General features: G+C 37.2%; 1 protein-coding gene across 2 annotated transcripts in view; it reads left to right on the plus strand.

The window, feature by feature from the left end:
* Nucleotides 1-23,085, plus strand: part of SLC38A11 (solute carrier family 38 member 11) — a 52,901-nt gene extending 29,816 nt beyond the window's left edge. The window contains exons 8-12 of one of the 2 annotated variants that reach the window (XM_060302345.2): nt 6,517-6,587; nt 7,607-7,768; nt 10,801-10,913; nt 14,339-14,470; nt 22,602-23,085. In XM_060302345.2, coding sequence (XP_060158328.1) covers nt 6,517-6,587; nt 7,607-7,768; nt 10,801-10,913; nt 14,339-14,470; nt 22,602-22,895 — 772 coding nt within the window. In that variant the 3' untranslated portion in view covers nt 22,896-23,085. The remainder of the gene's footprint in view (nt 1-6,516; nt 6,588-7,606; nt 7,769-10,800; nt 10,914-14,338; nt 14,471-22,601) is intronic. The other variant, XM_030852566.3, reaches the window with a different exon arrangement.
* Nucleotides 23,086-25,872: the final 2,787 nt, after the last annotated feature.

Consider the following 25,872-nt stretch of genomic DNA (forward strand, 5'->3'; position numbering starts at 1 on the left):
AGCCATGGTTCTTTATAAGTTAACAAAGTATTCTTCTTGTCTACTGTTACACTCATCTCCTCCATTCTTCTTCTTGCCTCTCAGGAAGTTCAGTTGGTAAATAGTAGCTGAAACTTACCGCATAAGCTACACTGCAGGAAAAATAAATCCTCTTTAAGTAATTTCTTTAACTCTTCTAGACCATTAGAAGCTAATTAGGTTTTCTGCAACAAAAGTTACCTATACCACTCCTTTTAGATCTATGTTGTCCAACACAGTAGCAACCAGCCACATGTGACTATTTTTTTTATTTTATGATTTTTTATTGAAGTATAGTTAATTGACAATGTTGTGTTAGTTGCAAATGTTAATTTACAGTGTTGTTTACAGCAAAGTGATTCAATTATACATGTAAATGTATATATATAAATATATATGTAGGCTCTTTCGGATTCTTTTCCATTATAGGCTATTATAAGATATTGAGTATATTTCCCTGTGCTATACAGTAGGTCGTTGTTGTTTGCCTATTGTATATATAGTAGTGTGTATATATGTTAATCCCAAACTCCTAATTTATCTCCCCCTACATGTGACTATTTAAATTAGATAAAATTAAATGGAATTAAAAATTAATTAACTCTAGCCATAGTATTAAATGCTCAGTAGCCACATGTGCATAGTGGTCACCATATTGCACAGCACAGATGTAGAACATTTCCATCAGCACAGAAAGCAATTGTAGAGGAGCAAAATTCGCCATGCCAAAAGGTGTCTCTTTGGCAGGTGGATTATTTCGAGCTGAAAACAAGACCCAAAAGACTCAGGAAGTACCTTTGACCTTCTTCCTCACTACCTAAAAGAATTCAGATAGAGGGACGTTCCTGGAATAGAACAATCACCAGAGATACCTGCAAAGAATATGTGCTAGGTGTGGTGGAGAAACTTGGCAAGGGCTAGAGATCAGGGTCTGCTAAATGTCCCATGTCTCCACATGGCCCAGCAGACATTTCTTTACCAAACATTTACTTTTCCACCTTCATGTGAATTGCCTTCCTCCCCTTCGAAGTCCCAAACCACTACCCCCAACATCCTTGTTTGCCTTTAGCTAAACATGGTATTTAATGTGAGGGCTTTGGCCATTTTGGCGAGTTACTCAGTTCCCTTGAGTCTCTCCCATGTATACCTGTCATTAAAGTTCTGTTTGATTTTCTCCTGTTAATCTGTCTCATGTCAATTTAACTCTTAGAGCAGCTAGAAGAACCTAGAATAGCGGAAAATGTCTTCCTCCCCAACACACTATTGTATGCTGCTATTCTATATTATCATACAGAATAAAAAATATTTGACCTCTTTGTTTTGTCTTTTTCTCTGCAGCATTTCCAGTGGCCATAACACTGATTGCCACATTAGTAGTGTTCAGCATATATTTGTTGAAAATTGAATGATTTGAATGACTTTCCAGTAGGAAGAATGTAATTTCAGTTATAGACTATTTATGGAAATTTAAGCTTAAAAATTAAGTTCAAATCCAAAAAGGTTTCATGTAGAAAATATTGTATAATTATATAAAGTTCAGAAAGTTTTAAATTGGGCTAAATCTTTTTGAAATAATTTTCTATATTTGGTTCCAGTCTTTATCAACAATAGACTATCATATTTAAAAGTCAATGTACTTCTCTTTCCATAGCAATAACTATAATTCTTAAGTTGGATTCATTTTTCTTTTCCCAGACATAACTATTATTCTTAAGTTGGTTTGAATCATTCCTGTTCATGCTTCTATACTTATACTATGCATTTACGTATTAGTATTGATTAGTATGTTTGTAAAATATTCATAAATATCACTATGGTAAAAAAAATGTACATTCTCTAATATAACTCACTATTTTTCCCTCAATATTGTATTCAGTATATTTCCATTTTGATAAAATTAGCACTGGGTGACTCTTTTTAATTGCTGTACAGCATACAATCTGATGGTTTAGAAATTTAGAAATGTAATTGTTTGCTTATAAGCTTTGAGTACCTTAAACTTTACTAGATATTGCCAAGATCTTCTCCAAACTGTTTTATAGTTTACAGTTCCCTCCATAATAATTGTATCTTGTCCTAGCAACTTCTCAACATTGCTATTATTGAATTAGGTTTAAAATTTTTTTTAATGTATTTCATTTGAGTTTTTCTAATTATGAAGGAGGGTGAGCAACATACAGCATATTTGTTGGCCATTCTCATTTCCTTTTCTGTCAATTACCTGTTGTCTATTGTTCATTGGAATATCTTTTTATTATGATATGCAGTAGCATTTAATATACACTGGATAATAACCCTTTCTTAGTTATATACAAGACACATTTCATCTCCCAATTTTTAGCTTTTCTTTATTTTTTAACTTTGAATATGGATTAATTTATTATACATTTTATATTAATATTTACCTTCCATTGATTTTATCAGGTTTATCAATTTTTACCTTTATGGTTTTTGCCTTTATAGGTTTTGTTTTGTTTTGTTTTTGCGGTTCGTGGGCCTCTCACGGTTGTGGCCTCTCCCGTTGCGGAGCACAGGCTCTGGACGTGCAGGCTCAGCGGCCATGGCTCACAGGCCCAGCCGCTCCACGGCATGTGGGATCTTCCCGGACCGGGGCACGAACCCGTGTCCCCTGCATCGGCAGGTGGACTCTCAACCACTGAGCCACCAGGGAAGCCTGCCTTTATAGGTTTAAAACAATCTCTCCTCCATCGATATTATGTTTTATTCTTTGAAATTTAATATTAATTTGGAGAATTGACATCTACATGATATTGAGTCTTCCCATTCATAAATATGGATATGCTGTATCTCTCCATTTGTTTGTCTTTCAATAAAATTATGTCATGACATTAATATTATGCATATCTTTAAAAATAGTGTTTTTGTTGTCACTGCCATTTAAAAAACATTTTAACTGGTTCTTTTTTGTATACATCAACCCTATAAATTTTTGTGTATTAAGCTTGTATCCAGTGAAGTTGCTGAATGCTCTTATTAATCCCAATAGCTTGTCAGTAGATTCCCCTGAATTTTCTGTGTACATAATTATATTGTGTCCAAATAATTTATCACTTTCCAATGATTACATATCTTATCACTATCTTATTTTATTGCATTAGCTAAGAGTTCCAATAGTATATTCTGAAAGCTGTGATAGTGAACATCCTCATCTAGTTTCTGCCTTTAATTGTAATATTTCTAATTTTTCACTTTTAAGTATGTCACTTGCTGTAGGTTTTGGTATATATTCCTTATTAGGTTAAGGAAGTTCTATTTTAATAATAGCGTGCTTAGCATGCTTGTCAAAATAAATACTGGATTGTATGCTTTCCTACCTATTTTGAAATGGTCAGTCATAAGCTTTTTTCTCCATTAATCTGTTAATGTGATGACTTATACTAAAAGATTTTTCTATTACTGAACTACTCTTGCACTTATTGGAAAAAACTCTTCTTAGACATGATTTTTTTCTTAAACATTGCTTGATTGCATTTGATAATATTTCATTTTCTATTTCAGCATCTATATTCTAAAGTCAGAGCGGTCTGTAACTTCATTTTCTCATCCACACTGAGTATCAATGTTTCATAAAGTATACCAAGAAACTTTCTCTTTTCTTTTTTCTGTGGAACCATTTTTCTGGAACTCAATCCCAGGCTAATTTATAAAAGGTTGGAAAACCGTATTCAGTGTCTCTTTCCTTTATCTAGATTTGGACACACATTTTTTTCCTATCTGTAACATGTTTTTGGTATTTTCCATCTTATAAAATCAGCATCATTAAGCTGAACACAGAAAATCCAAAATCATCATAGATACTATTTCACACTCCATCTTATCTAGGAATATCAAGGAACCATATGGACCAGGAAAAACCTTTTAAACTTAAATGAAAGAAGAAAAATAAAAATAAAACTCCTACCTTTTCATTACTAATATAAGAGTTAAAAAGTAGGGCACCACCACAATCTGTACTGAAAGGAAAAATGAATATTATTCACCTGGGAATACCCTACCAGGGAAAGTAGATCATTTAAAACATATTAGAAAGTTAAAAATCTTCAAGCTTCTACAATTGTTAGTGCTGCCTTTTCTCAAAAAAATGTTTAAGGACTGTGGACAAAATTTGTATTTTTCCACATTAACATTGGAGTTTGACAGGTATGCTGCTGTCGGTAATGTTCACTGCAATGAGTAATGGAAGCAGCAGGTGGCAGCAGCTCCCACTCAACAAACTATGGGTTTCTGAGCAAGCACTGTAACAGCAGGAGGCCTCCCTTGCTTGCTCCTTAGTTCTTTTGTGTCTGTAATGCTCATTTCAAATATGGAAAGAAGTAATATAATGCATAAATCCCACTAACTTTGACAAAACAGATGAGACATTTTTGTGTCTACATTGAGAATGAATAACAAACTTAGGAAATAGATGGATTTATACCTAGTACCTTTATGCTTTCTAGGACCCTTCTTCCCTGTCCCCCTCTTCTATCTTATGCCTTTTTTGGATCTCACTGAAGCCTTTCCTTTTCAGGGAAGCTGGCCATACTTTTGGACATTTGCTACCTTCTATTAAATGAAACTGTATAATAATAACAATGTTAATACATAAGCTGATAATACTAGTGACCATTTATTGAATACTTACTGTATGCTAGGCTCTCTTCCAAAGTTTTTTTTTTTGTTTTGCGGTACGCGGGCCTCTCACTGCTGTGGCCTCTCCCATTGCGGAGCACAGGCTCTGGACGCGCAGGCTCAGCGGCCATGGCTCACGGGCCCAGCCGCTCCGCGGCATGTGGGTTCTTCCCGGACCGGAGCACGAACCCGTGTTCCCTGCATCGGCAGGCGGACTCTCAACCACTGCGCCACCAGGGAAGCCCTCTTCCAAAGTTTTACATATTTTTCTTATTTAATTTACACAATAACTCAGTGAATTTGGTACTGTTATTATTATCCTCATTTTATAGATATCAAAACTGAAGCACAGAAAGGTTAAGTACTTTGCCTAAGATACATAGCTAATAAGTGGATGGGGCCAGATCACACAGGCTGTCTGATCTTGGAGCCTGTGCTCTTCACTGCTACTCAGGGATTTGTTAAACAGGGAGACCAATCCCTGCCTATAGACAGGTTGGCAAATATTTTAATTCCACTAGGAAAGAGACTTATTCAAGCTATTTAAAGTACATATATTTCTAAAACCTCTTTGAGAAGTGTATATACAGGTGGGAATTTGAGGCGACTGGCAGTTCAGTAAGGAAGAGACAGACCAAAGAGACAGATCTCAACTTCTTTACTTACTGTTTGTGGAAGCTTGACCAGATATGTCACCACCCAGAGCTTGACTTTCCTAGTACATTAAATGGTGATAATAATACTTAGGTGTTATTGTGAAGATTGAGATAGCATAGGATAGTTCCTAGAACATAGTTAAGTACCTTTTCAATTAATATTAGTTCAAGTCTACCTTTCTCAATAAACTGTAGCGCCAACTGTGAATTTCCCTTGGGTAGGATGAACCTGGAAGAGTTAAAGGGAAATAGAGGGCAGCATTGAGGGCTTCCCTGGTGGCGCAGTGGTTGAGAGTCCGCCTGCCGATGCAGGGGACATGGGTTCTTGCCCCGGTCTGTGAAGACCCCATGTGCCGCGGAGCGGCTAGGCCCGTGAGCCATGGCCGCTGAGCCTGCGCGTCCAGAGCCTGTGCTCCGCAATGGGAGAGGCCACAACAGTGAGAGTCCGCATGCCGCAAAAAAAAAAAAAAAAAAAAAGAGCAGCATTGATTAACTGAGGAAGAACTTTGCATTATTAATGTTTGAATCTCCCTCAACAAGTATCTCAAATGATGAGTGCATAACAAATGTTTGTTGTTAAATTGATAAGTAGATAAAGTCACAGAGTTAAGTGGTCAATTCTAAATATGCAAAACTAGAGTCTCTCCAAGTCATGGGCATGCATTTTCAAGGACTGAGGTTAACAGTAACATTGGTATTCCCAGGAAATTTATTTACAATTTAAAAAGATGGGGATTTCCCCGGCTGTCCAGGGGTTTAGACTCTGCGCTTCCAATGCAGGGGGCACGGGTTCAATCCCTGGTCGGGGAACTAAGATCCCACATGCCGGGCAGCACAGCCAAAAAAAAAAAAAAAAAAAGTTAGGGCTTCCCTGGTGGCGCAGTGGTTGAGAGTCCGCCTGCCGATGCAGGGGACGCGGGTTCATGCCCTTGTCCGGGAAGATCCCACATGCCGCGGAGCGACTGGGCTCCTGAGCCATGGCCGCTGAGCCTGCGCGTCCGGAGCCTGTGCTCCACAACGGGAGAGGCCACAACAGTGAGAGGCCCGCGTACCACAAAAAAAAAAAAAAAAAAAAAGATGAATGGGAGCCCCTTATTAATTTCTGACTTAAAGATGTTCAATTTATAGTGTGACATCATTTCTTGTTTTCTTTTATGCTTATGCTTGCATTTGTTTAATCATTCATCAAATTAACTGATTTCTCTTCTAGACCAAAAACAGAAGATGCCTGGATATTTGCAAAGCCCAATGCTATTCAGGCTGTTGGTGTAATGTCGTTTGGTGAGTAGATGGTTTCCAAGGCCCTTTCTCAATATGGAGTCTTCTGTACCAGGAAAAAGTGCTGTGGGGCTTCCCTGGTGGCACAGTGGTTAAGAATCCGCCTGCCAATGCAAGGGACACGGGTTCGAGCCCTGGCCTGGGAAGATCCCACATGCTGCGGAGCAACTAAGCCCGTGTGCTACAACTACTGAGCCTGAGCTCTAGAGCCCACAAGCCACAACTACTGAGCCCACGTGCCACAACTACTGAAGCCTGCGCGCCTAGAGCCCATGCTCCACAATGAGAAGCCACGACAATGAGAAGCCCGCACACCGCAACGAAGAGTAGCCCCCACTCACCACAAGTAAAGAAAGCTTGTGCACAGCAACAAAGACCCAACACAGCCAAAAATAAATAAGTAAATTTATTTTTTTTAAAAAAAGGTGCTGTGTGTCTGGAGAGCAGACGTCCTAAGTTTTAGACTTCACATTAGCAGCATATGATCCAGTTTGTGCCAACATAAAATTAGGCTCGAACTTTTCTCACTCATCACCAGAATGTGCTTCAATTTGGACAAGTCTCTTCCTCATGCAGAAAACTCATTTAAGTCTTCTTATTTCTTAACTTGAAAATCTAGCAAGTGTTATGGACTTCTTCAAAACCTTGCACACAAAGTATTGTGAATTGGCCATCTAAAGTTACTCTGTTATATCCCAGATGGGAAAGGAAGCCCTGGACTGAAAATATGGTGTTGTTTAGATTTCCTTTAAGATTGGAAAGGCCACTGGGAAATGGGAGAGAAAGTTGGCTAGGCCTGGTATATATCAAGAGTGACATGAGGAGAATATAAGCCTAATGTGAATGAAATTTCTCATTCCTACAGCTGTTAGAAAGATTATTTCTGACATATTTAGTAAATTAGTATATCTGAACTTCAGTTCATTAGTATTTCAAAGTAGCATACATCTCTGAATTTTCTGAAGGAAAGGGAGAACTATGGTGCTTGCTTTAATAATGCTTTTTTTTTTCTTGTATTGCAGCATTTATTTGCCACCATAACTGCTTCTTAGTTTATGGTTCTTTGGAAGAACCCACAGTAGCTAAGTGGTCTCGCATCATCCATGTGTCCACCTTGATTTCTGTATTTATCAGTATTCTCTTTGCTACATGCGGATACTTGACATTTACTGGCTACACCCAAGGTAAAATGAAAAATTCAGTATTAGCATATTTTGGTGTTCATATGGAGTGGTGCTATCACTTCTCATTTTAAGTACAATTATACCCAATGTTCTACTTCAGAGTAGAACCCATTCTCTCCCCTACCTTCCTGCCTCTCCTAATTTTCCTAATTTTCTCCTTTTTAAACTGCTGAGCTTCTTCTGTAGTCCATTCTCCCTCCTTCCACGGTATCACTTCAAAGCACATGAATTCCAGCTTCCCTCTCTACTAGTCCACTGCAGTTTCACTTTCGAGGACACCAATATCCTCCCACTCTTCAAAGCTAACAGTCTTCTTGGTTCTGATTTTCATGGACCTCTCTGAGTCACTTAACAGTTCTGTACATTCTTTCTTTCCTCCCGCAGAGAAAAGAGCACTACCATACCATCATTCACTCCTTTAATATTTTTTTCTTTCTGAGTGATTCATCTTTACTTTCTCCTACCTCCTCTCCCTCTCTCCCCACAACCCCCATTAACTGGCTCAAGCAAGTTGGCTTTTTTTCTCTCAACAAATTCTTGGAGATTTTCATTGTTTTAACTCTAGTCCAGAACTTTCTTTTCATCTCCAGCCTCTTGCCTGCAGGACATTTCTACTTAGTTGTTTCACTCTTGCCTTAAACACAAAATACACCTTTCCCACAAAACCAGGCCTTTCCCTCCTCACCCCAACTCTCATCCCAGGACCCCACACTGAATTCACTTCTCTTTTCTTCTGTTCATCCAGGCCCAACAACAGAATGGTCATCTCTTCTACATCCTTGACCCTTACATTCACTCATCTCTGTAGTGTGAGAGTTAGGGTATTCTGACAGCCTGCTAAATACTATGATTCATGCATTTCACAGCTTTTGCAGGTTTGTTATCTCATTTGACCTTCAGACAACCCTAGGAAGGTAAGTGGAATAACTAGTTTTACCCCCTGCCTAGAACACAAAGAGGCGGAGTAACTTGCCCAAGCTGGCTACTGACAAAGTAGAAAACACATCTCCTAACTTTCAGTCCCATTTTCTTTCCATTCCATCTTGTCATCTACCCCATTTTGGATACATATGGCCCATTAAAAACTGTCTCTTAGCCTCTAGTTCTGCTTAGCTTACTTTTCAGATGACGCTGAAGTACTCTTGGGTGGGTGGTACATTGTTCCAAATGCAGGTTACAGGTGACTATGATTATAGGGAGAGATTTCTCAAGAAATAAAGAAGATGGCTTCATAAAAGAGTGCTGAATAACAAAATCCCAGTGCCATCGAAAATATAATACCGGTGTGTGCCATTAGAGTGCAGTAAGGAAGTGACCTTGAAAATCTTGATTAAAATTGTTTCAAAACATTGCCATGTATCACTATTGCTACATAGTTTGCAAAGACAAATAGCCTGTAGGCTCCAGTCTGCACAGGACCTTGGTTTTAAATGCCTTTTCTATAAGACATAAACCCTTTTTCTTAGTCACACCTTCCTGGTGTTTTTATCGTTAGTAATTGTGCAGATATAATTAAGTCTTTATATAACAAAGCTGACAGGTTAGTTTTGGTTTTGGTTGTCTGTTTTGTTTTGTTTTGTTTTTCTTTCTTTTCTAGCTATAATTCCCTAAAATACACTTAGACTCAACCTAGAATAAGCTGAGGTTGTTTCTTCAGGCCATTTTGCCTTAGGCAAATCTAGTCTTGTTTGCGCACACTGCATGCTTCTTTTCCCTTTCATTACATAAACTCCAGCTTGTGAGGCAGTGAGAACTCTACATTGTTCTTGAATTTCCCAGTGACTTTTGAAAAGGTACAGGGCCTGTTTTTTAGTGGAGGTTAGTGAACAGGGAGCTTTGGGCCTTTTTTCTCAGAGTGTTGGAACCCTTTCAATCAACCTTGGATGAACCTCTGCCACTACTGCTTTGTGATTTAATCTCCTTCTGCCCAAAAGGAACACTAAAAAGTAATGTACATTTACTTCAATTAACAGGGGGAGGGGAAAAGAGTCACTTAAAGTAAGTCTTGGGAAGAGGCAGGTCATTTAGTCTTTTAATGAAAAAAAAAAGTACAGAAGTATTATTATTTTGTTTTCTTTGTAAACAGTGTGGTAGTGTGTGACTTTTATCTAATTTTCTAGTCAGTCTCATCGAAAAATGTGACCAACATTTTAAAATGTAAGCATGTTATATTTAGGAAATAAACAGTCTCAAATATTCTTTGTTTCTATATTGGGAAACTTTTTGCTGACATGATCTGTGCCCTCATTAGGTCCCTGCATTTCCTCACAGGTGTCTAAGAAAATACAGTCTCTAAATAAGAATTGGTTCAATGTATATATGGTCCATCGTTTAGTTTGGAACTAATTAAATATAATACTCTGCCTGGGAAATAACCATATTTTCACAGTTTTGAATCAGTGCATTTACCTCAGACTCATCAGATAACATGGAAGATAATGTATGTTTGGAATTCCTTGCTGTGGCCCTGAGTTTGTGATTAAACTCTATAGCGTGATATACAGGAAATTCAGCTCCCTACATGTACTAGTCTACTGTTCCTTTCAGGATTGTCCTTGATCTAAGAATAACATTTCAAAAGGAAATTTGTTTATTTTAACAGACTTTTTTTTTTTTTTTTAATAATGAAGTCACTTACTTACCAGAAACAAAGACCAGAAGCAAGTTTATAAAACCAGTGCACAAGAATTTAGGGAGTTGATTCTGGTGTAAGAAGACAATGGATAAAAGTATTTTTCAGAGCTTGGTACAAATATAAGGCTAATCTTCTAAAAACAAACACTGAGACTAAGAAAAAAACTATTAGTGATGAATTTGCTTTCAAGTGGAACATGTGCTACTTTTAATACCCATCAGTAATTATATAGTTTTTGAATGCAAAATTTATGTTTAGATTTGGCAGTCTATTCTATTAAATTAAATGCCGTTTATGTAGCTTCACTTATATAATAAATATCCAATATCTCATTTATTAGATATTCATCTCAATACCCAGTATCTATTAAATACATCTATTTTATATTATTCTCTAGGAGACTTATTTGAAAATTATTGCAGAAATGATGACTTGGTAACATTTGGAAGGTTTTGTTATGGAGTCACTGTCATTTTGACATACCCGATTGAATGCTTTGTGACTAGAGAGGTAAGCACAACTTCTTTCCAACACTTTACCTAGGTCATCTCTCTACTGTATTAATTTGGGGCGATTTATAAATCATTTGATTTTGCAAATTCCCAAGTGCATGACAAGTAATATAATGTATAAAATTTTCTCTTTTAACCAGTTTAAAGATAAATTCATATTCAAATGTTTACAAGATACTTTTTCAAAAGTTGGATTTGAAAATCATGTTTGGTAGTTTAGTTTATATTAACGTAAGTATAAATATTAATACAACTGCATTCCAAAGTGAATGCCAGCATTTAATAGAGTCAAACCAAGATTTTATTTTACTCATTCTTTTTTTTTTTTTTTTTTGCGGTGCGCGGGCCTCTCATTGTCGTGGCCTCTCCCATTGCGGAGCACAGGCTCCGGACGCACAGGCTCAGCGGCCATGGCTCACGGGCCCAGCTGCCCCGCAGCATGTGGGGTCTTCCCGGACCGGGACACAAACCCGTGTCCTCTGCATCGGCAGGCAGACTCTCAACCACTGCGCCACCAGGGAATCCCTATTTTACTCATTCTTACAAAGAAATTAAGTACTAAGGTTTAAAACATGTTTTACAAAATTGTTTTTTGGCTAAAATGTTTTATAAGTCAACATGTTTTAAAGGCACCACAGGACAGATTTGATGAGTTTTATTAGTTTTAAAAAACTAAAATATTTTATTTTTCATGAAAACCCCAAATTCAATTTAAACCATTAGTTTTACAGATATATTTTATTCTATATTTATAAATTTATAAATGTTTATGTTTATGTAAATATAAAATAAACATTTCTTTATTCATTCATAAATTTATAAATATGTTTATTATGATAAATATATTTATTTATACTTATATACCATATAAAATAATAGAGAGTATATTATTTACTTATATCTGTATATTCAGATATTTCACTTATAAAGTCAACTCCAAGTTATGTTACATAGCCCACCTGAATTTGTAGAGGAAGATTAGGTAAAAGAGAACTAATTCTTTTTGTGTAAAATTGGATAATGTGGCTTGTCAGGAATCCCTTATACAGTATGCTAAAAATCCACTGTACCATTTAGCAGAACAACATGATCCTGCTTCATAGTGGTTCTTTCAGGAATCACACTGAAAAGGCTTAGTCTTAGGATCTATTCCTAGAGGCTGTTTACACAGTGCACCATGTCAATGGGTCTAATGTGTGAAGCGAAATGCCTACAGAGCTTCAGATACACTAACTAATGGGCAGGCTTCTAGAGGCACACTAGTGCTTACCTTATGCCACTTCTGCAGATAGGGAACTGCACAAGAAAAAGGAATGAGGAAATGTTCAGCACTATGTATATCCTTTGCAGTTAATCACTTGTCCTCACTTACAAATGTATAACTCATAGGCCAGCTCTCCTCAAATATAGGGAGCAGTAGACAGAACTTGATGAATATCTTTTAAATTGAAGAGCCTTTAAAATTTTTGCCAACTCTTGTTGGATGCCAGAAATGGTTTTATTTTAGTTTCTGCCCAGTACTTTAGGTTCAAATCTGATCTCTAGATCTGCAATAATAAATGGTGCATTCTCATGTGGTTTCTGGTGAACTGCTTGTGGTCTGTCAGAGTCACTCCACCTGTATAGCTTATGTCTTCAGTACTTGGAACTTGTGTTTCCTTTCTAGCTGCCATGACAGGAAGACAGAACCGAACCAAGATCTCTGCCATGGTAGCAAATACTAGGCAGAGGAACTTTGCATATACCTCACCCGTTCACTTCCTTTTTCTTTCTCTCCTTTCTGCGCGCACACACACACACACACACACACACACACACACACACACACACACAAATATACAGTTGGCCTAAATATAATCAAAGCTGTTTCTATTCATAGGTAAAGTAGCCAGCCAAGTACAAGGGTGCCACAAAGCCAGTCTGTGCCTAATAAATACTCTCACTAGCCTGCCCCACTCAGTGATCTTCATCTATAAGAATGAACTTCAGGGGCTCCCCTGGTGGCGCAGTGGTTGAGAGTCTGCCTGCTGATGCAGGGAACGCAGGTTCGTGCCCCGGTCTGGGAAGATCCCACATGCCATGGAGCAGCTGGGCCCGTGAGCCATGGCCACTGAGCCTGCGCGTCCGGAGACTGTGTCGGAGCCTGTGCTCTGCAACGGGAGAGGCCACAACAGTGAGAGGCCTGTGTACCGCAAAAAAAAAAAAAAAAAAAAAAAAACAATGAACTTCAAATTAGATAATATTTGGAAGGACATTACCAATTGTAAAACCATAAATGAGTAAGAGTGACTAGTATCCCCATTTAATTATTAACAGTTATGGCAGTATCCCGTCAATGGGGGACTGTTACTCAACTAGGAATGCTACTTATCACAGTCATTAAGGTCCCCAGCATCTGATCCTCTCCCACCATTTCCAATACTTGTCTCATGGTTCTTTTGCATAAAGCTACCACCCTATTCAGGCTGTCTCCTCCTTGTCCCCCATAGGTATCTTTACTGTTCTTACCTCTTTGCTCTTTTTCACACTGTTGCCTTGGTCTATAATTCTGTTCTAAATCCCATCCATGTTTCAAGTCCTACCTCAAGCCAAGGTAGGACAAGCACATTTCAGGAATACTGTAAAGCCAATTACTCTCAGGGAATCAGATCTAGATAACTAAAGCACTGTCTAGTTCTGAATTGTATTTGATCTTTTTAATCTGTCAAAAATTGATCACTATTTGTTTCATTAGATTGGTTGGATCTCTCCAATTAGGATGTTAATTTCTGAGACTAGGAATCATCTCCTAGACATTTTCTCTTAGCAAGTCAGTAAATAAGTAACTGTTGATCGATTTCCTGATCTGAGTATCAATGGAAAATGGTAATCAACTCTTCTCCATTTTTGTTGAGGAAAGGTGAGATAAAATAGACTTGGCTTGTATCAAATAGGATTTAGATTATATGAAATTAATTTCCTGTTAGTAAAGGATATTACACACCCATTATTATTAAAGGATATTGTGCTAACCCCTTCCTTAGAGGTCATTCAAATAATCTAAATAGCATCTGTAGTTTGTGTAAGTGGTAAGCTTGTTGGACTCAAGGAGGAAGGATAAGGTAACTTCCCAAGGTATCTCTTACACTTGAGAAATATATTTATACACACATTAGTATGCCGTGTTCTGAGTCTGGAATGTAATCCACTGCCTGTCTGATAGTTCAACAAAGAATACTTGTTATTGATATGTGTGTGTGTCTATGTGTAAATACTTTGGAAACGATAGAACATTCATTCATATGGCTTTGGCTTAAGATTTGATTGATTGCCTAATTGGTAGTGTTTTATACAGTCCTAACTACTATAATATAAAATACTCTCTTAATAAGTCCTGCACAACTCTGAGACTCCCTCTCTAAATAATCTGTTTATATTTGGCAGGTAATTGCCAATGTGTTTTTTGGTGGGACTCTTTCGTCAGTTCTCCACATTATCATAACAGTGGTTATCATTACTGTGGCCACACTTGTGTCATTGCTGATTGATTGCCTTGGAATAGTTTTAGAGCTCAATGTAAGTACATTTAAAGATTCTAAGAATCCCTTTTAAAATAATGTTTACATTTAACATGAGATGTATTTTCCCTTAACAAAGGTGTCACTTTCTAAAGTGGAATGAAAATGTGTTTGTTATATTATAGTAAATATTTATAAAGATGATATTGTGTACTTTATAGGACTATATTTTTAGAGCAGTGGTTCTCCAGTGGGGGAAACATTGCCCTTCCCTCTCCACCTGCAGGGGACATTTAGCAATGTCTAGAGACATTTTTAGTTGCCACAACTGGGTAGGCTGGTGCTAGTGGTATCTAGTGGGTAGAGGACAGGAATGTGGCTAACCATCCCACAATGTGCAGGGTAACCCCTACTACAAAGAATTATCCAATCCAAAATATCAATAGTGCTGAAATTACGATATTGGTTTAAAGGACTTTTTTCATATTCTGTTTTCTGTAGAACATACATATTACTGAAAATAACAATAAATTAAACGGATCTGGAAAGTCCTATGCAGAGTGAAGATAGGTCTAGAGAGATTAATTAAAATATGTAATGAAGAGACTTATATCCACACCCCACATTCACTTACCCTGGCGCAAGTTCTTCTTTTTTTCTTTGAAGTGTTTTTTTCTCCCTCTAGACTTTACTTTGTAATCTCTACTGCTGCTTCCCAAATCTAGGTCCTCATCATATCACATCTGAATTAGTACTGGCGTTTTGCTTCAACTAGCATATATTTAAGCTCTGCTTCCAATTTATCACCATCCTGCTTAAAAATCTCCACTTTCCTACCAACAAGCATAAAATCTGTTGCCTTTATGATCTGACTCCAAACCCTCTATGGAAAGTTTTTTACCATTAACTTCCCATAATCTGCCCTCAGCTCTAGTCGATCTTATTTTTGACCTATGAGTAAGCCATATTAATTCTTTCTTTTATCCTTTGGCTTATGTTTATTCTTTCCTGTAATTATTATTTTCCTTTCCTTTCTATGCAAATATTACAAAGATTTAAAATTTAGTGCATTTTCTAACTTGTTTATTTGTTGATCAGATATATATTGCATAATTACAGTTGAGCCTTGAACAACATGGATTTGAACTGCACAGGTCCACTTGTGTACAGATTTTTTTCAATAAATATGTACTACATGAACCTCAGTTGGTTGAATCTGCAGATATGGAGGAACCAAGTATGTGGAGGGCTGACTATAAGTTATACACCGATTTTCGACTGCTCAGAAACCCCTTAACCCTTACATTATTCAAGGGTCAAGTATACTGTATTCCACACAACAGAAATACAAGGATGGGAGGAAATCAGAAAGGATCCATGCTATCGTGGAGCTTACAATCTCACAAATAAAAGTTCAGCTGCTATATAGGCAATGAAGAAAAGAAAGAGGTATAAGTAGACTCCGAAAAGACATTTTTGAGAAAAGATTGACAGAATTTGGTAACCAATTCAACTGGGAGGACAGGGGGATAGAGGGACACATCAAGAATGACTTCTTGGGATCCAGCAATTCCTCTTCTGGGTGTTTATCCAAAGAAAAACAAAAACACTAATTTGAAAATATATATGCACCCTGAAGTACCTGGCAGCATTATTTACAGTAGCCAAGATATGGAAACAACCTAAGTGTCCATCAATAGATGAATGAATAAAGAAGATGTGGTATGTATATACAGTGGAATACTACTTGGGCAAAACAAAATGAAATCATAGTTGGATCCAGAGTGTATTATGCTAAGTGAAATAAGTCACACAGAAAAAGACAAATACTGTATTATCTTACTTATATGTGGAATCTAAGAAAGATTAAAAAAAAAAATGAAAACAGGCTCATAGATACGGAGAACAAATGAGTGGTTGCCAGAAGGGAGTGGTGAGGGGGGTGAAATAGGTCAAGGAGATTAAGAGATACAGACTTCCAGTTATAGAATAAATAAGCCATGTGTATGTAATATACAGCATAAGGAATATGGTCTATAGTACTGTAATAACTTCGTATGGGGACAGATGATTTACTAGACTCATTGTGGTGATCATTTTATAATGTATGTAAATGTCAAATCACTATGTAGTACACCTAAAACTAACATAATATCGTATGTCAACTATATGTCAGTTTTTAAAAGTGACCAAAAGAAAAAAAGAATGACTCCTTGGTTCTACTTTGTGGAAGTAGGATAATGATGGCATTTGGTGAAACATGAATAGAAGTGAATCTACCACTTTAGAGTCTTTCGTCTTCCCCTTCTACAGTCCTAATGAAATTTCTACTCAGAATCACACCACTTAGCATTCATCAATCATGCCCCCACAGGGAGGGCAAGCTTTTCAGATGGAATCCCAAGTTATCATTTACTCACTCCACTGAGAGTTAAGGGGAAGGGGAAGGTATTATTGTCAGTGCCCGAGACATTGTTCCCTCCAAGTGCCATTTGGATTTGAAGGTCCAGGCAAAGGTAGTGGAAGATTCAGTCAGGAACACTATTGGGAATTTTCCTGCATCAGAGTATGTGCAAAGTAGGGAGTAGGCAGCTCCCCTGAAACCGCATGGGACTAGGGAAACATCTATTCCATTAGCAATGGAAAGAAGGCTCATAGGAGAGATGGATCATTATTAAAAGTAACTTTTACCTACATCCTAATTTTGCATAGGCCAAAGGCTAGTAGGTTCACTCAAAATCATTTCATGTTCCAACCTTGGTCTACATAAAGGGATGACTGCTACCTAAATGTGCTAACTTGATTTATGTATTATCTTGTATTATGTACTGTTTGGACTGTCCATAAGCTTGCCTTGCCTACCTATGTGCAAGTTCTTTGGAGACAAGAATGGTACTTAGCTGCCTCCTCCATCTTCCACAGTATATAGCACAGTGCCAAGAACACAGTGCTCCAAATTACTGCATGGGCGATTGCCCTTGGGAGCACAGTTGAGGAACTATTTCTACAAATGCCCCTGGACATAAGAGACATTCTTAGTGTAGCACCAGGAAATTAAGTGTTACAAAAAATTGTTGGGGTTGACAGTAATGGTAACCCTCTAATTATGCTGAGGACATGATCGGCATGACTCCCAGCTCGATGTTATTTCTTATTTTGTGAAATGTCTCATTTGAGTTCGCATGTTTGTTTGTTTGTTAGAATATTGTAGGATTGTCATATGAGAGAAAATGTCTTTATCAAGTGCCTTGCCACTCACTATTTTGATAGCCTAAGAATGTTTTGTTCCCTTTAAGTTAAGCGAGCATACACATATTGCTTATGTTTCAGGAATGATATATTTTTGTAAATTTGACCATTACTTTCTGTTCACTGTGAATCACACTCACACAATAAAATTATAAGCACATAATCACATTAAATATTCCCTGTTATGCTTATGTTGAAATTTTTGGTGGTTAAGACAGAATTCTGGTGTTGTAGTCAAAGAATAATATTTGGTGAATATCTGTTATAAAGTCAAGATCTGAGCTGGCTTGGAGGACTATTTTTAAAAATTTAATACATGATTCTAGATCCTTAGATTTTTTAAAAACCTGGTTATGTAAACATTCATAAAAAACAGAGTGTTAAATTGTCATGATCTAATAACTCAATTACACTAGTTTTAAAGCACTTTGTAGGAATTCATAAAATCTAAGATCTGCATTCTCTTCCAGACCACTTGAGTGCATATTTTTCCAGTCAACAAATGTCTTTTGGTTAGCACAATATCATAGTCAGGTCTTTGTTCAACTCCGTTTTGTGTGGGCATTTGTCATGTTTCATAAAGCCAGATCAAGCATCATTTCTGTCAGTAATGCAAGCCAGGTCACGCAACACTTTAGAAGTAGCTAAAGCATGTGGTGTTCCCCTTCTGAGCAACAGTGTGAGCTAGCATGTAGGGAGCATTTACTCTGTGCCAAGTGTTTTGCATGCATTATCCTCTTAATCTGTATTAATTGTATAGATGAAGAAACTGAGGCACAGAGTGATTGGAGTGATTAAATAGGTCACACTAGTTTTTTTTTTTAATTAAAGTATAGTTGATTTATAATAGATTACTTCCAGGTGTACAACATAGTGATTCAATATTTTTATAGATTATATTCCATTTAAAGTTAATATAAAATAATGGCTATATTTTCCTATGCTGTACAATATATCCTTGTAGCTTATCTATCTTATACATAATAGTTTATATCTCTTCATCTCCTTCCCCTATCCTGCCCTTTCCACCTTCACCCCTCCCCACTGGTAACCACTAGTTTGTTCTCTATATCTGTGAGTCTGTTTCTTTTTTGTTATAGTCACTACTTTGTTTTATTTTTTACATTGCACATGTAAGTGACAACATACAGTATTTGTCTTTCTCTGATTTATTTCACTAAGCATAATACGCTCTAGGTCCATCCATGTTATTGCAAATGGCAGAATTTCATTCTTTTTTATGTCTGAGTAATATTTCTCTGTGTGTGTGTGTATGTGTATGGATACCACACCTTTTTCCATTCATCTGTTAATAAACACTTAAATAGGTCACACTAGTTTTAAGTGGTAGAATCAAGAATAAGTAGAGGGCTTCCCTGGTGGCGCAGTGGTTAAGAATCCACCTGCCAATGCAGGAGACACGGGTTCGATCTCTGGCCCAGTAAGATCCCACATGTTGCAGAGCAACTAAGCCCGTGCGCCACAACTACTGAGCCTGTGCTCTAGAGCCCGCGAGCCACAACTACTGAGCCCATGTGCCACAACTACTGAAGCCCGCGGGCCTAGAGCCCGTGCTCTGCAACAAGAGAAGCCACGACGAGAAGCCCACGCACCAAAACAAAGAGCAGCCCCCACTCGCCACAACTAGAGAAAGCCCGCGCACAGCAACAAAGACCTAATACAGCCAAAAATAAAAACAAATAAATAAATTTATTTTTAAAAAAAAGAATAAGTAGAATATGGACCTTTACAAATGAGATGTGTAATAGAATCAGACCTTCAACTTGCAAAGTTAAGGGAATGCTGTTACTTAGTATAACTAAAATAATACAGAATAAATTATTCAGGGTTATATTAGTTATTTAATAAAAAGCAAAACCCCATTTAGAACTTAGCTTCCCTTTTATTTTATTGTTTTCATGGCGGCAGACAATGACATATTTTCCAAGTCAAATGCACTCTCAATTTTAAAGGATTCATTTTAGAAACAAATAAAATAAATGTAGGTTCCATTCTTGGTAATAAGAATCCAGCATCTTGGCACTGACGTTGCTCTTAGAGAGAAGAGGCATCTGCAGTAATTGGGTCCTATGGGTTTCTACGTGCAGCAGAGCAAAGAGAAGAGATGAAGCAGCTGGTGCTTGTGGTCAGAGTAACCAGCCCAGCAAGCACTGTGTGCAGCTTACAGTGGAAGGAGGACAGCAAACCAGTTACCCAGCAAGAGCCCACATACAGAGTGAGGGAGCCATAGTCCAAGCTGCCAAAGACCTGTGAGCTAGAGTTTCTTTCTAAGGTATAGGAACACATTTCACGAGTCCAAATTGATTACTGAGTAGAAATTTTCAATATGTATAAGCATTCTTTTATTTAGTTTTCAGCTTCCTTGCATAAATGAGAGGTTTATATTCAGGTAGGAGAACTCAGATACTTTTCCAATCTGTATTGCCCGTAAAGATCTTCAACACTTTCTGTTATTTCCCCCTTGCAAACTACAAAATGCGCTGGCATCTGTGGTGTTATTATCAAAGGATAGTGCTTTCCCCCCACCCTTTATAATTAAGGCTATATTTTCTTGTCTCTTTGATAAATTGTTATGGTATTTATGTCCTGTCAAGAAATTTCAAAAATTATCCCAAAGCCAGTGGTGTAACCTCAGGCAAGGCTATATTAGATAGATCAAATTAGCTGGACTCATTTGTAGGGAATAGAGCAGATGGAACTGTTCTATCATTTTACTGATGATCTTAGGTCCTAACAACAATCTCTAGCAAGACGGAGCTCTCAAATATTAGGAAAGTAACCGCTATCAAGACAAGATACTCAACTGGACTTCTTCCAGTACAAACATCAGCTATACAATTTTCCCACTAATTCCCACTACTTTCTCAACCCTTGAAAATTATGGCATAAACAGAACACCCATTACTTTGCACTGCCCAGCAAGTTAGGTTTGGAAGAGTCCCAAATGCTGACTGATGACAGCTTCTTAGCAGCAGCTGGTGGCAGTTTTCATCCTGATAGCACTTTCACACTCCACAGTTCCAGATGAAGTAGTTTCACATGTTTGTTCCTATGAAGAGAAGAGACTCTCTCTCTCTCTCTCCACACACACACACACACACACACACACACACACGCATACATATATAATTGTTTTCAAAAATTATTTCATAGAAATCAAAGGATAATTATTGTAAGCACAGATTGAGTTCTACAGTATTTTTTATAACTTGAAAAACATTGTCAGTTTCAAGTGACATGATGGAGCCTAAGGAATCCATAATTCATTTAACTCTGGCCATATGAAAACTAATCCTTTATATGCTGTGTACCTTTGTAGGTAATCATTTGTATTCATGTGCTATGAATAGCAAAATTATATTGTCCATATATTTTAAATTAGAATATGGTACCTCTTAGAATTTTCTCATTCTTATATCTCTGACTGTAGAAATATTTTCCATGAAGTGTGGTCCCTTCTATTCTTCCCCAGATTTTTAGATGCTGCCTGGCTAGTCTGACTTCATAATTTGTCCCCCTCAATTGATATTTCTCCAGACTTTTGCTGTTTTTGTAAAAATAAAAAAGTTACATTTTTGAAATCATAGTCGTATATTTCTTGTATGAGAGTAGTAATTAGTGTAAAATACAGTAAACTTAGTAAATGGTGAGACTGAAAAAAACTTTCTTTTAAAACTATTTTTAAGGTCTAATCTGTTCTTTTACATCATCCAATTTCAAAATCAGTTTTCTATGATTTTTCCCTAGGGACAATCTACCAAAATAATGTGTCAAAAGCTTTCAAACCATAGTGATAGGCATATAGGGTTTCATTATACTATCCTTTCTACTTTTCTGTATAGTTACAAATTTCCATAATAACTTTTTCAGGTATGGAAAATATATTTTTTATGGAAAGCTTCTTTTGTATTCTAAACCATATCATATTGGTTATTGTGTGTTTTAAAAATTTTCTGTATTATGGTTTAAGAAAATATCATTCGTCATTTGTCACATCATATAAATATATTTTGTTAATAATATGTTATGTTTTGTTTAATATATAATTAATTTTTAACATAATTAGAAAAAATATTACCTAAAGTGCATTAAATTTTAACATTACTTCATTCACAGAGTTACTAGTGCAGATTTGGCCTCCTCAAGGGGAAAGTCTCTTTCCTTTGAAGTCAGTAACTCTTGATCTTTCTATAATAGACAACACCACTTCCCATAATTTTCAATCTAACATTCCTCCTCAGGTTGGACTTATATCCATAAGCCAATGTGGGGGAAGGGTGAATGAGTCATAGTTATTTAGTTCTGCTGTCAATTTTCTAGGGTAATAATGTGTTTAGTTTTACTTGAAAGAGGATTTAGAAATGCTACTTCATGCTAAGTACCCTTAGGGGTACAGTTTTCCTTTCTCATACAGACAGGCACCTACTTTCATACAAAGTCAAGGAAAGAGGAGAGGAGAGATAAGACGTTATGCCCTATATACACCTCCCAATAGTCCCCTTTTGTACACAGCTGACAAACAGACCTCTCAGCTTTGAATGGCATAATAGATAACCAGCAATTTGAAATGAAGAGTATAAGGAAATATGATGTGACTGAAAATATGGGAACTTTTAAGAGTTTGCCAGGAGTCAGTCTTACCATCTGCTTTATTTTATATTATTTTCTGATTATTATTTAAGCCTGATATACTATTATATTATTTTGCTTTTCTCATTTGTAAATATACCATCAGTAAGGGAAAAACCTATTCCTAAGTCTTTCTTGGAATTATTTTTCTTTCCTCTGTTTGATTTAACTGAACCTATCAAACTTTTAACATGCATGATGACAAATACATTTTGTAAATGTTTTTTAAAAACTGTCCAAGGAACGCTCCATTCAGTAACATTATCTTATTTCTTGTTTTGAATACGCAGGGTGTGCTCTGTGCAGCTCCCCTAATTTTTATCATCCCATCAGCATGTTATCTGAAACTGTCTGAAGAACCGAGGACACACTCAGATAAGATTATGTCCTGTGTCATGCTTCCCATTGGTGCTGTGGTGATGGCTGTTGGATTTGTCATGGCCGTCACCAATCCTCAAGACTGCACCCACGGGCAGGAAATGTTCTACTGCTTTCCCGACAATTTCTCCCTCACGAACATCTCAATTTCTCACTTTCAACTGACAACACAACTTTCAATTTTAAACGTCAGCATCTTTCAGTGAGTTGCGTGCTTTAAAAAATAGGTATTTTTCATAGACTTCTAAACTGCGCAATAACATTCGCACATGTTTTAGTCTCTATATTATAAAAGTATTACTTTGGCATTTATCAAGACTTGGTTTTTCTTTACTCTTTAGTCCAGTATAAAAGATAAAAAGGAGGGAATTCCCTAGCGGCCCAGTGGTTAGGACTCCACGCTTTCACTGCCGAGGACCCTAGTTGGGGAACTAAGATCCCGCAAGCCACACAGTGTGGGGGAAAAAAAAAAAAAAGGAAAAGAAAGTTGAATGTATTTTATCTTAAACTGGGACAAAATAATGTTTTGTTCTCATGACGGGGCTGCGCTAATCTTAAATGCAGGAGGAGCAGTGAAGCCTGTGGCGTCTGCTACCAACCTCCCAAAGCAGTATTCTCTTATTGAGTATGTGAGCCAATATATTGTGCTGTAAAATGAGTAGATGATTGTGGGTTGCAATGTTGTGTATGTGTCCATTATGAGAAAAATACATTTTTTGTCTTAAAAGAAGGACTCAAAGGGAAGGAAAACTCAAGATTATTAAGGAGACTAGATATCCCAAGAGCAAAGTGAAGCTGTCCGTTATGATTTCAGCAGCATCCCTTGTTTAGAGGAAAGTGAATCCCTGGAGAAATGAGTAAAGTCCTTCACATGTTACAAAGCGTGACTAATAGACTAGGTATACAGAGCTAGGTGTGTGAGGGAGCAAAATTACCTCGCAGTTTTGATCCTGTGGGAATATGATGGTGGTACCATTAAATGAATTATAAAATGGGAGGCAACCACAAGTTGTTCTGAGGCACAAGCTTAAAGAGATCAGCTCTGCATCAGCTTTGGACCCGTTGAATGTGAAGTGCTGGCAGGAATAAACAACTGGAAGCTGAACTTTCAGACTAGAGCCTTGAGAGAAGAATCAGGGCACAAAAGAGGCAGTCTCACTACTCTGGGGGGTCCTCAGAGAGATTCTTGGGCGCTCTCGTTGACTAGATTCTCCGGAAGCAGACAGTTAGATGGAGTTTGGCCTTCGGGGTATTTATTAGGGATTATAACTAGTGGGACAGAGGGGGAAAGCAGGATCAGGTGGGCACACGGAACTGCAGTGCAGGCTGGCAAAGCCCCAGCCAAGTCCATAAGGAGTCTGGAGCATACGTGACCCGTCAGAGTTGTCTCAGTTCAAATGAAATAGCCAAGTTTTAATACCGCTACTTCCATCAGTCCTTGAATGTGGGCAGCTCTTTGCAGCTGAGCAAACCCCAAAGGGACTGAGAGCTAGAGGTGATCTGCTGGTGGCTGGGACACTAATACTTCCTGTGCGGGGTCTGGGAGGCACAGCTGTGTTTGCCACAGCTGACCTCAGTTTTTAATGAGATTTTTTAAATATCTCTTAAGGGGGATTTCATGTTTTCATATCTATAACAATCTTTTAAAAGTAACAAGGAAATTTGGGCCCATCTGGATGGCTACCTTAAATCAAGTAGATTTAATTTCTCACCTTTTCATCTCTATTTCAATCAAGTTGACAATCCATAGTACTGTTTTAATTGTTGTCAAATAATGAGAAAATATCACAAACAGAGAATACACACCTGACGTATCTGTAAAAATCACAGGCCAAAAAAAAATATTCCCACAGGAAGTGTAAAGGGATAGTTTCACAGCAGTTTGAATACAGACATGGTGAAAGCTGAGTTGTCATGTGACTAATAGTAAGAAAGGCCTCTTGAAAGCAAAGGAAGCTGCCCCTTAGCCGGCAGGGCCGTGCTTGGGCTTTGTGTGGTAGCATTCGCTTCTACAAAACATCATCCGGGTCACTAAATTAATTTAAATTCTATTGGCTGTATAGCTTTTCTGTATTTCATTTGTAGAGTTGTTGTTTTTATAGTTGGTTAAGAATCATAAGGTGATTTGTGTCCATTTTTAGATCAATACATGTTTTGGTAAAATGCTTATAAAAATACTTTCATTCCGTACTGAGGGAATGTAAGAAATTTTTGCAGCAGTCCTTCTCTACGTTACTCAGGACTGAGAAACACTGACCTACATAGTTGTTAGATAAAGTCATGAGAGAGATTTCCAAGGGTGTACAAAGAAAAGTACGTCAAGGATAACGTAATTTAGTACTTAACCTTCTATTATCTTGTACTCTTGCTATTGCTTCAGATACATTAACCTTGATTCAAGTAGGTGAAAAGCTCCGGGTAAGAACTGAGTGCTGCATTAATGCCTAATATATATTTGTTCTGGTTTTGTGTGTGTGTTTTCCAAATCAACTGCAGAACAAGACTACCTTGGGCCCAGTTATTAGCTGCAAGGATTACCACTTTCAAATTATGATAGAATAAATGTTACAAACACATCTGTTTCACAGGAATACTTACGTTTATTTTGCCAGTGTGCATAACTTTGAGAACCACCCCCATCAATTTAATGAGATTTCCACTGAAACTCATTCCTTCCCTGCTACTTCTTGCCCTTAACAAAACAACTTGAATATTTAATCCAGTTTTTGAAGTTGTCACTACATTTGACCTTATAAAGTTCTTCTTAGTTTTAAAGAGGAGGGGAGGGAATAGTATATTTATACTATTATATTATAATAATTATATATATTAATATATATTATATAATAATAATGTATATCTAATAATATACTACTATATTATTATACTAATGCAAACATCTAGCAATACATTTCCTTTAAGGATATAGATTGGATGGCATCTGTATAACTTACAAATCGGGTCGTTATGCATGTCACTTATAATTGGTTCTTTAACCGCAACCCAAATATCAGAACAGGTAGACTGCTTTGCCTCTGACCAGCCCCAATGGTGTCAAGCAATAATTGTTGACTCTTGTCTTTCCTAAAAGAACTCTGAAATCCAGGTTATTGAAGTAGGAAAATCCCAACTAGTCCTTTGCTGGAGTCATACTGCACACATCTACTTAATTAGATGAGCGAT

Source organism: Globicephala melas, chromosome 7 (genome assembly GCF_963455315.2).
Source record: "Globicephala melas chromosome 7, mGloMel1.2, whole genome shotgun sequence".
In the NCBI taxonomy this organism is placed as follows: domain Eukaryota; kingdom Metazoa; phylum Chordata; class Mammalia; order Artiodactyla; family Delphinidae; genus Globicephala; species Globicephala melas.